We start from the raw sequence: 12254 nt of genomic DNA, 5'->3' as shown, positions 1-12254 counted from the left end.
TAATAGGGGTAGTGATAGGAGTAGTAATAGGAGTAGTAATAGGGGTAGTGATAGGGGTAGTAATAGGAGTAGTAATAGGGGTAGTAATAGGAGTAGTAATAGGGGTAGTGATAGGGGTAGTAATAGGGGTAGTAATAGGGGTAGTGATAGGGGTAGTAATAGGGGTAGTAATAGGGGTAGTGATAGGGGTAGTGATAGTAGTGATAGGGGTAGTAATAGGGTAGTAATAGGGGTAGTGATAGGGGTAGTAATAGGAGTAGTGATAGTGGTAGTAATAGGGGTAGTAATAGGGGTAGTGATAGTGGTAGTAATAGGAGTAGTGATAGGGGTAGTTATAGGGGTAGTGATAGCGGTAGTAATAGGGGTAGTAATAGGGGTAGTAATAGGGGTAGTGATAGGGGTTGGGGTAGACTTGGTCGAAGCTGGAGGGCAGGGGTAGGGAGTGGCAGCGGGATGGGCAAGGGGGCATAGCAAGGAGAGGGTGGCACAGAGAGGGACGGTAGAGGGCAGGATGGGACGTTGATAATACATCCGTAGGAATGAAAATACCGAGACAAGTCAATCTCTATTTATTCGTGAAACATGTGAGTGCTTGTTCAATAATCTGTGGAGAAAAAAAAAACAATTCTGACCTCTGTGTGGCCATGTGTGCCGCTGGACGGGATGTGATTGGTGATGACGAATCAACCCCAAAGAAGTAGGCGGGTTAAAAATGTTATTATAGTAGTTGACTTGATCAACCAATAAACACAGCTCAAAAACTAATGTTGACAAAGCTGGTCTAATTGGAAACCAGACTGACCATTGGAAGCGATAGGATGTTTACATGAAGGAGTCTTCCCGCAATGCGATGTGCCAGCGATATTTTATAACATTAAGACAAATGTACGTTGCTTTGTCATGTGACCGTTGTTTTTGCTCCGATTTCTATTTGCTTAATTGCTGTACTTTTCATCCCTTTCTTTTGCTTCTGTCATTTCGATAAAGACGCAGGTCGCTCTTGAGAATTAGACTCCTATCCCCTCGTCTCTTGCGTGCTCACACCTGGTTGAGAACTCAAACTAAAGTCGACAACTTGGCCGGTCGTGACCCTGACGTTTGCTGCGGTTCAAACAGACGGTGGTCGTGGGCTCCTACATGATCGCGCACGGATTCTTCAGCGTCTACGGCATGTGCGTCGACACGCTGTTTCTCTGCTTCCGTAAGTGTCGCCCAGCGTTGGTGCAACAGCGCAAGGTCGAGAGGTCGTCACGTCCGTCGATGCCACCGCTCCTCGACGTGGACGTGGCCCTCGTGGGAGTTCATTTGCCCGCTTTTATTTTTTTGCCGAGGTTCACGGTTTTGAACCCGTTCAGGCCGCCCCTGGTCAATACGGCGGCTCCTTTGACCGTGAAATACGTTGTGACGCCTGCTTCACAGCGGACGTTATAAAGGTCCCCGTAACGTCATTATAAAGTGGGCAGGACATTGTGTGCCGGCGTCGTGGTCCAAATTTGTCAAATGTAAAAAAAAAAATTGCCTGCAAATTACATCGCAGCACTGGCCCCGGCTGTGAAACTACTGCAGACTGTGCCTGTGAAACACAGCGCACTTACGCCATAAGAATTGGCACGGACAAAATATTACTTTTTATCATCTCCATCACTTCCTTCCTTCTGCGAGATCCCACAGTCGTTGCAAATTCAACACCCGACCTCCAAGCCCTGCCCTTATGCTATCCCACCGTCTGGCTTTAGGTCTTCCGACTGGCCACAGACCTCTGGGTGCGACTCCAACGCCTGTCTCAATAATCTGCCCCCCTCCACCCCGCTGCACGCCTGCCCCACTCATCCCCCCCTGCTCCCCTTCACGTGCTCGGCTCTCCAGCGACCGAGGCCTCCTGGCAAAACTGGCAACCAACCTCGGCTCGTTGGGGAGGTCGCTCCTACTCCGTCACCGCCCACTCGAGCCGTCCATGCCGCCGACTCCATGCCCTTGTTGATGTCCAAGCTCAAGGGCTTTCCTCCCTGACCTCGGCCAGTGATTCCCTCCCCCCCCTCTCCCCAAATCTGTAAAGTGCGCCTTTAAAAATATCAACATCTCCCTTTCACACGGGTGATTTGTTTTAAGACGTTTGCTGAGCAAAGGCAGAAATGCTCAAAAAATGTCCGGAAGTCAGCGATTAAGCAGCACTATTAAACTTGCAGTAGATAGGAGTGAACACATTTCTTGAATCGAGCAAGGTTATTACAAGACCTTGGGGGGAAAAGCGATGATGATGGAAGGGAATCCCCAAAGTGGAGCAGCACGAGGGAAGACGCAGCCAGAGAAGCGTTGTGACCTGCAGTGTGGTGGCGAGTGGGTGGGTGGGTGGGTGAGCAGTCGAGTGCGGGATTCGGTGAGCGTGTCGTGACCTCCAATGCGGCGGTTGATGCCACTATGGCTGAGACGAAACAAGTCAGCCCGGGAGTCCTCAACGTGGGCCGAGGAATCGATGGGTGATGTTCACGGGGACAGACAGCGCCGAGGTAGGTAGCGGTAAAAGAGTGACGAGGAGGCCACAGACCGCTGGTGAGGAAGTCACGGGGAGTGAATCGGCCGAGTGCCACGCACGTCCTGAAATTTTGCACGGGGCCTGGCGGTGCGGTGCTGTGGTCGCGTCGATGCCCTCGTTGCGGGGGCTTGACGGCGGCGTTTAGAATGACGCGTCCCCACCCTCGCCCCGGCAGTGGAAGACCTGGAGAGGAATGACGGCTCGGAGGAAAAGCCGTACTTCATGCCCAAGTCCCTGCTCAAGATTCTCAACAAGAAAAACAAGGCGCCGAAGGGAGCCGAGTGAAGGTGCCGAGCCTTGCGCACACTCACAGCGTCACCATTCTCACGCCCCAGGACACTAAAGACAACGCTTGCCCCCAATATCCATTTCACAGACTGTTGGGGCAGGTGCCGTTCGCTGAGCAATTACGAAGGCCGGCACCGCACAGGAGGCGGTGGGTGGCCGACACCAAGCCCCGGCCGCCTTTGTATCCCCAGTGCTGATGTTTTACGCATTGCACCAGGTACTCATTTAAGGCTGAGTCGACCTAGGGGGAGGTCCAGGACCGGTTCAGATATTTGCCACTGATGTTGGCCGTCAGCTGGAATCGAACTGCGGTCGCAGGGGTTTGTAGCGCAGTGCGCAAACCACTACACTACCGCTCCCCATGACACGTTCATGCAAGAAAAAGACAAAGATCCCCCGTGTAGCCTTAATCAACTTTCGTGGCAAGTGCTGTTAGCGAGTAGCACAACACACGGGGGTGTGGGTGGCCAACACCACGCCCAGCCAGCCGCCTTTGTCTCCCCATTGCTGATGTTTTACACACCGCACCAGGTACGTATTTAATGCTGAGTCGACCAAAGTGAAGGCCCAGGACCGGTTCAGATATTCGTCTCTGGTGTTGGCCGTGTGTGGGAATCGAACTGGGATCGCCGGGTTTGTAGCACAGTACGCTGACCACTTCACTGCCGCTCCTCATTATACGTTCATACACGAACATCATTGCGTACACTGAACGATGCACTCATGTACTGTCCACACATTCGATAATAAATCCACTCGTGCTGAGCAGCAGAGGGCAATCCACTGAAACTTACTGTTGTACTGCACTTCTAGCCCTCCACGATTATGCTCCCCACCTTCAAACCAAGACTGCGACATCCCACACCCCCCCACCGCCCCCACCCCCCACCATGACCTCATCCAGCAGTGGATTGACAAAATAACCTCACGTGCATGGCCTCTTAAACACTGTAATGTCATTATTTTCAGCACTTTGCCAGTCCACTGCTGGATGAAGGTCTCCCCACTTCATGTAGGCCGTGTGACCTGTTAGAACATAGCTCACCATGCCGGTCAGTGCGGGGTTGGTGAAGGGGGAGAGGTTGACCCAGGACCCTTCCGATATCAAACGCCACTGATGGGAGCCGTGGCCAGTATTGGAGTTAAAGGCGGTCAGGTTCGTAGTGCCGAGCACTAACCACTGCACCACCGGCTCGACCGACCCATTTTATACACTCGCACACATGATGATGATGATGATAAGTAATCATGTAAAAATTTTCAGATGTTTGATCTACCGCTGGTTGAAGGCCTTTCTAGGCTTTGTCAGTCACGGGAGTAGTTTGCCCACGCTTAGGGGTTGCCACCGCTGTGTAACACGAGCAGACGGCACAGATTTCATACGCAATGCCATCATTCCAGAACACCGACGGAACTTCAAATAGCCACTTGCGCGATCCAACGCCATTCATCCCAAACGCCCGTGTGCCGGGGATACGCGACGCTTACGACTTTTACAAAAACGCGAAACAAGACATTGAGGTGCGCACCTCTTCCACGCGTGGGGCCCTTCGTCCACATTTTGTTCAGTCCAAAGGTGGTGACCCGAACCGTGCCGTTCTTTCCCCGCCGGTCGGCGCCGGTCGGCGAAGTGGCGGCGCCCCGGCCGGTTCCAGATGTCACTCGCCACTGGCGTCAGCCGTGGTGGGGATCGAACGGCAGCGTGCCAGGCTCATCGCGTCCCCGCCGCCACCACTCCACTCCACTCCGCACGCTGTTACACCCGCAGTGCACGCTAATGCACAAACGAAAACCACAAATAGACGAATACACAGCAAACACATTCTCCCCCAGTATAGCCGAACAAATCGTTGGGGCAAGGACTGCCTGCGAACACCGCAAGTAGCAATGCGATGTTCAGCAACACACCTGGCCACCTTTGTCTCCCCTGTACTGATGTTGTTCATACACCACACCGAATACTCATTTAAGGCTGTATCGATCTATCGGAGGCCCAGGATAAAATCTTGATCTTTGCCTCTGATGTTAACTTTATTTGCATGTTGAACTTCATTCGCACCGTACGTAGCCAACCGTGCTAAATCGGAGGTGCGGTGGGAAAGACAACAAACTAAATTCCAAAAGCAGTTCTAAAGAAATGAGTTTTCAATCTGGCAAGGAATCACACTCAGGTTTTTCAGCACAGTGCGCCAACCACATGTTCACGATATATTAATACACACACTGCAATGTGCATCCTAATCAACACACGTCATCCCTCTGATGTGAGGTGATGTAAAAGTGACGAATGACCTTGAAACTGGCAATGCACTCGGACTGCCGATACCACAGGGCTAGGGAAACTCTTTTTTTGTTTTGCCGCTCATGCGACTCTTCCGCACGCCTGCTCGCTCGCAGAGCGCAGCCCTTCGTTGTGACGACGAAGTTACATTCACCGCACAGTGATTCTTTAACCGTGGGAACGTACGGAGGCCGCTGGGAGCCAGGTCAGATGAGCGTGGGGAATGAGCACGCATCCTGCCGCTCCTCCGATGAGCACGGCTGGCTACGTACGGTGCGAAAGAGGTGTAACATAGAGGCCACCCCGGCACCTACAACCTAACTGGTTCCTGTACGACAGTCGCAAGTCGAGGCCGTCGTAAGTCGAACCCTAATATCCCATAGGCGCAATGTTATACATTGGGGTTCCGTTCCTGGAAACCCATCGCATACCATTAAAATACCAAAACTGACCACGAAAATACATGAAAATAACCTTAACAAACGTCGTTGTAACCTAACATAACGTTTACAAACATTTATTAAGTAAAAACAAACACATTTGAAAATTCCTTAGTACTTTTCTTCTCGGACGTGGCGAAAGGCCGAACATTTTAAAAAAATGTTAAGAATTTTTGTTTCTAAAAAGTGAAGAGCGTTGCGAAAGAGACGCGGCTGCATTTGCTCTCGGCGCAGCTGACAGACTGCCGGGCTACTCTGTACACACGGACACGGCGGAAGAGCGCATGCCATGTCGCCTGTACACTATGGGCGGCAACAATAATTGGGCCTACGTTAAAACGCTTGTATGCCGGCGTGACAGTTTAATTTGTTTGGCTACGCTGGGCGGTGGAGGGTCTTACGACAAAACATTTGGCCAGATCATTATTACATGGCCTAACCCAAAAAATATTTTTATCAACAAATCATTAAAATTACACATTTGGTAACTTATTTACTATTGGTTTAGATAAGTATGATTTGGCATTTGACATTCCTGGGACAGGTCTCTGTCCATTTGTATGAAAGGTGATGCATATAGGAGCGTATAAATGTCAAGTCACATTGTGACTTGTTGAAGTGGTGGTGCGATGGCATTGCCATCCACATTACACCTCTGGACAGGGGAGATTGGTATTCATTTTGGGGTTAGATCGTGATAACACATTCTCCTGCGGAGGGAGCTGGTAGGAACTTTGGGTTGCTCGGTCAATGGCCAGGGTCAACGGCGGCACCACGTGGTGCATTCCGCAAATATGCCCGACTGTGAGGGTGGGCACAAGCCGGCGTGAGTAGGTTAAACGTTGAGTTTTATAAGGGCACCACGGGGTGACCAACCCCAACCCACCCAGCCCCACCCCTCCCACCCCCCACCCAGCCCAACCCTCCCCACCCAGCCCCTCCTCACCCTCCCCACCCATCCCCTCTCCACCCTCCCCTCCCCACCCAGCCCCACCCTCCTTACCCAGCCCCTCCCCACCCTCCCCTCCCCACCCAGCCCCTCCCCACCCTCCCCTCTCCACCTAGCCCCACCCCTCCCATTTTTGGATGCACGACGGACGGACGGACACAATAATCCCCTGTGGGCTGGTGTAACCAGGAGGTTCCTACCAGTAAACATGTGTCGTTAAACCTGCCACCACCCAACACAGACAATTAGTAAAGTTTGCCACCTAAAGAAAACGTGCCAATTAATTACTAGTTCAGTTATCCAGCCGATCCAGCCTTTCAGTTGTCCAGCCTTTCCACGTACTTGACCCAATGTGAAGTGGCCTCCTGGATGTACGCCATTCCTCCTCTTATCCGCGTGAAAGTCACGAATTAGGAGGAGTGAAAATCGAGCGAACATTTACAACTGACCCTTACTTGGAGAGCAAACAAATCTCTAACTTTGAAGTGGGTCCTATTTAACGTGAAATGAGTTGTCGTGGAAGCCTGTATACTTTAGAAGCTATAGAATGTTGATAAACGATGGTGAATAAAGCACAATGTATTATCCGAATAAATAAGCATACTATTTCCTTCATATATCTGCCCTCAAAAAAATAAAAGTATATACTTTAAATACTTTTCGTGAACCACACAGCCTTTTCGTTGGGAGTGCATAATTTCAGCATCACAGGTTGAGCACGAGCAAACCGTGTCGACATGCATGACTGCTTATTGATAGTAGTTACGTGCATATTCTCCACTTCGACGCCAATGGTAATTTTGCGATCGTGTATTTTCCGAGTTCCTCCGCTCGGACAAGAGGGGATTGATGCTTGGATAAGTACGGATGATGGGATGATTTACACCGTTCGTTGCCGTGTTCCTCATTGGGCTCTGGATTTGGAAGAAGCTCTACCACCAGCCATCGTGGTCTGAAACAGAATAACTGGGCTGTTCACGAGAACCGACCGTGTCCAAACTTTTCACTGGCGCAGTTTTTTTTTTTTGGGGGGGGGGGGGTGAAATATTTTTTCTTTAAGAACAAACCTCATTATTACGTCTCGGAGCGCCACAAATGAGCAGTTGCGGTCCAGGAGAGTCATCGCGGAGTGTTTGGGGCGTGTTTGCCACTGGAGTAGGAGCGCGGAAGAGGCTGTAATGGGTGCAGAGAGCGCAGTGCGACAAAGCCACAGACGAAGATCCCCCAAACAGCCTCACCAGACTTCCGGGGCAAGGGCCGTTAGCGAGCAGCACCTACAAAAGCCGGCACGGCACACGAAGGGGTCGGTGGCCAACACCACGCCGGGCCGCCTATGTCTCCCTAGTGGCGATGTTTACACACCGCAGCGGGTATCAATTTGAGGCTGGAGTCGACCTAGGGGAGGCTCAGGACCGGTTCAGATAATCGTCACTGGTGTCGAACTCGGGGTCGCCGGGTTCGTAGTGCCGCACTCGAACCGTAGCGGGACGGGCACATGCTCAGAGCTTGACAGCTAAAACCGCCGCTGTTGTTGTCTTAGCACAGCGGATGTGGGGCGCCAACCAATGCCCCCAATCACCGAGCGCAGACTGCGTGAGGAGACAAACACATTTCCAGAAACAGGTATTTTCAAAAACGGTCAGGAACCATGATGTTGTTGTTGTTGTTCGTAACAAAGGTTTTTGTGGCGTTAGATCGCGTTATTTATGTGTCGTAACCCTCCACCGCCCGACACGGCCAATAAGTAAAAAAAAGTGTCATGTTGACAAAAGACAAATAGTTCACTACTTTAGCCCACCGGTGTGTTAAAGAGTGAATCCATAACATTTACAAATTATTACGACGTTTCGCTGGTAATTACATCCAGCATCATCGGGCGATTTGCCAGAAATTGTAAATGTTGTGGATTCACTCTTCAACACACCGGTGGGCTAAAGTAGTGAACTATTTATTTGTCTTTTGTCAACGTGGCACATTATTTACTGATTGGCCGTGTCGGGTGGTGGAGGGTTACGACACATTTATAAATAACGCGATCTGACCCAAACACCTTTATTATGAAAAATATTGGTCGCGAAAGCCGACGACGTGTTAAAATGTTGTTGTACAACCCTTTGTCAATCCACTGCTGGATGAAAGCCTCCGCATTCCGTACTCTTTACAAGTGTGGGTTGGGGAAGATTGCGGGTAGGAGGACTCAGAACCGTTTCAGATATTAGCCGTAGTGGGGATTCGAACTCAGTTTGTTGGGTTCATAGCGCGCTACTCTATCCACTGCCTCACTGCTGCACACCCCACGTGCTGAAATTGGTGGGGAAAACGTCGCGTGCCTGGCCTGTTCTACGGCTGCCGATTCTAAAAGGGCCATATTTTTATTTATTACCCAATACATGTGCATAACAATTAACGATCATCAACAGACGCTGTCTATCCACTGCTGGATGAAGAAGAAGGCCTCCCCAGGCCAACGATATGGCCCACGTTCCTGCGATGCCACAGCCTGCATCCCGTGAACTGATCTTTCGTCGCTCCGTCTCCGCAGTGGTCAACGTCTCCTTTGGCTGCCATTCTGGCACACGGAAGCCGTTTCACATCGGCTATCATCACCAGCTGGCAATCTGTGTGCTGTCTGCGCCCCAAATTCCTGAACCGACAATATGATCTATATGCTCCCCCCTCTCTCTCTCTCTACATCGATACATCCAAACGTGCGTCTTAATGCATCGTTGCGCACTTTTCAGTTCCTTGTTAATGTAATTGATTCAGGCGCATCGCGTTGTACGAATAACCTGTCTCACCGTATGCCTTAATCCGGTTCATCACAAATCCCTGGTCCTTACACTTTATACATCAGTGGACAATATATGTATACAGTATTGTTCATTATGCACGTCAATGTATGTATGCCATTGAATAAGGTTATAGTTCTTGTTTTTAATTAATGCCGCGTGTAGATGTTGAGCATCTATGAATGGACAGTGAAAATAACCTGTGTTTATATATACTATATCAACACAGTATATATGTGATGTTCATAATAAAGGGTTTTGGGTTAGATCGCGTTATTTATAAATGTGTCGTAACCCTCCACCACCCGACACGGCCAATCAGCAAAAAAAAGTGTCACGTTGACAAAAGACAATTAGTTCACTACTTTAGCCCACCGGTGTGTTGAAGAGTGAATCCACAACATTTACAGTTTTAATACGACGCTTCGCTGGTAATTACATCCAGCATCAGCGGGCAATTCGGCAGAATATAAATAACGCGATCTAACCCAAAAACCTTTATTATGAATAATATTGGTCGCGAAAGCCTACGTGTTAAATATATGATGTTATTATATTGTGGTCATTACAAATATTGCTTTGTGCTATTTTGTCGAGCATTTTATTTTAAACATTTTCAAAGCATGAGAATGTATCGGTCATTTAATTAATTCATAAGAGCAGCCCATATAAAGCCAGTCCCAGCGCAGATCCTGAATGTATTTTGTATTTTATTACAATACATCATCTGGAAAGCTCCTTCAGATGGACGGACGTCTCGTTTGCAGGGGTGTCCGAGGATATCTATAGTATCGGCATACGGAGTAAAGCAATATGATGACATACTTCTCGGTATATCCAAACTTGTTTGACATTCTATAGCTTATGCAGAATAACGTCTACAGGATGTCAAATACATTTATGGGGCATCGAGAACAGGTGCCAGGCAACGCCTGGCAGTCTCACACCTGAAATAAGGGGGCCACGCCATCAAGACGCTCATCTCGAACGTTCTCGATCCCTTGCAGTGGCAAATGTTTTTCAAGCGTGAGACCTGGGCTGAGATGCAACCATAGATTTCAGTAAAAGAACAACAGAAACATCGACACGTTCGTCAATAACAGGTGACGGTTTGGGGAATTGCTCTTCTTCTTTTTAGGACATTTTATTTCGATGGTTCGATGCCAGGGGGTTGGCAACGTGCGGCTCCGGGGCCGCGTGCAGTGGCTCTTTAAAGGACTGCAGTGCGGATCTTGAAATTCGAAACAAAATAAATGGCTCTTCTTATTATTATTTTGGTTGCCGAACCCCTGACCATGTAAAGTTCAGTTCACCACGGGAGTCCAGTTCACCGTGGGAGTCCAGTTCACCGTGGGAGTCCAGTTCACCGTGGGAGTCCAGTTCACCGTGGGAGTCCAGTTCACCGTGGGAGTCCAGTTTACCATGCGAATCCAGTTCACCACGGGAGTCCAGTTCACCACGGGAGTCCAGTTCACCATGGGAGTCCAGTTCACCATGCGAATCCAGTTCACCACGGGAGTCCAGTTCACCGTGGGAGTCCAGTTCACCGTGGGAGTCCAGTTCACCATGCGAATACAGTTTACCATGGGAGTCCAGTTTACCATGGGAGTCCAGTTTACCACGGGAGTCCAGTTCACCGTGGGAGTCCAGTTTACCACGGGAGTCCAGTTTACCATGGGAGTCCAGTTCACCACGTGAGTCCAGTTCACCGTGGGAGTCCAGTTCACCATGCGAATCCAGTTTACCATGCGAATCCAGTTTACCATGGAAGTCCAGTTTACCATGGGAGTCCAGTTCACCATGCGAGTTCAGTTCACCATGCGAGTTCAGTTCACCACGGGCAGAGGTCGTTAGCCTGCGGCTCCTGAAGGACTGTCGAGTGATATTTATTTATTGAGGACCACCATCTCGTGTTCACCACTTGCATTGCGGCTCTTGAAATATGTTTTCGTTACCGAATTCGAACAAAAATGTCTCTTCTTGTTTTGATTGCCCGGCCCTTGCCCTAGGCAAAGAACAATTTCCCCAAACTCCCTTACGTGCTATGCACAAGGGCCATTTCCAGAAAGTCGCCGATTACAGCGAGGAAGGTGTCGAGTTGTTTGTTGTTGTTATTTGTGTTGTTGTTGTTCACTGTGCCTTGTGCGCCGCAACCGACGCAGCAGCTGCATGAACCAAATAATTCGTCCCAAGTTTTACGTTGTTAACGTCAGCTGCTTCTATAATTTCAGATTCCCGCATCTCTCTTTTGAACCCCAGACTTTCTCGCCGTGTTTAATAAAGAACGCCGCTGTAATTTAACAAAATAACTAGTTTATATATAAAAAAACTAAACCTTGTGTTTTATTTATTTATCTGTCTTGAGACGATTTTTTTTCTAAGATGCAATATATGAATGAATAAACAGATCCACTGATGGCTGCTTGCGTAAAGTTCGTTTATTGTGACCTGCAGTGTGGTGAGTGAGTGAATGAGTGTGCGGGTGAGTAATGAGTGAGTGGGTGAGTGATGGCCTGGCAAGCGAGTGGGTGAGTGGATACGTTAGTTTGTAGGTGAGTGGGAGAGTGAGTGAGTGGTTGAGTCAGTGAGTGGGCGAGTGTGTGGGTGGGTGAGTTGTGATTTGCAGTGTGGTGCATGGACGAGTGAATGCTGGTGAGTAATGAGTGAGTGGGTGAGTGATGGGTACGTGAGTTTGTCGGGTGGGTGATTAGTGGGAGAGTAAGTGAGTGGTCGAGTCAGTGAGTGGGTGAGCGAGTGAGTTGTTGTGACCTGCAGTGTGGTGAGTGGGTGGGTGAGTGTAATGTTGTGACGTGCGTTGTTGTGAGTGAGTAGTTGTGACCTGCAGAGTGGTGAGTGGGTGGGTGAGTGTAATGTTGTGACCTGCAGTGTGGTGAGTGGGTGGGTGAGTGTACTGTTGTGAGCTGCAGTGTGGTGAGTGGGTGAGTCGTTGTGACCTGCAGTGTGGTGAGTGGGT

General features: G+C 49.6%; 1 protein-coding gene across 3 annotated transcripts in view; it reads left to right on the top strand.

Moving 5' to 3' along the window:
- LOC116953259 (choline transporter-like protein 4) overlaps positions 1 to 11698 on the top strand; it is a 91263-nt gene extending 79565 nt beyond the window's left edge. For 2 of the 3 annotated variants that reach the window (XM_032973312.2, XM_032973311.2), the window contains 3 exons: positions 1117 to 1201; positions 2709 to 2820; positions 8912 to 11698. In XM_032973312.2, coding sequence (XP_032829203.1) covers positions 1117 to 1201; positions 2709 to 2818 — 195 coding nt within the window. In that variant the 3' untranslated portion in view covers positions 2819 to 2820; positions 8912 to 11698. Of the gene's footprint in view, positions 1 to 1116; positions 1202 to 2708; positions 4838 to 8911 lie in introns of those variants that run through there. The other variant, XM_076074746.1, reaches the window with a different exon arrangement.
- Positions 11699 to 12254: the final 556 nt, after the last annotated feature.

The sequence above is a fragment of the Petromyzon marinus genome, chromosome 50 (assembly GCF_048934315.1).
Source record: "Petromyzon marinus isolate PM22_M1 ecotype Great Lakes invasive population chromosome 50, UKy_Petmar_22M1.pri1.0, whole genome shotgun sequence".
NCBI lineage: Eukaryota > Metazoa > Chordata > Hyperoartia > Petromyzontiformes > Petromyzontidae > Petromyzon > Petromyzon marinus.
The sequence above is the reverse complement of the archived record's forward strand: the minus strand, read 5'-3'. Positions and strand labels throughout refer to the sequence as shown.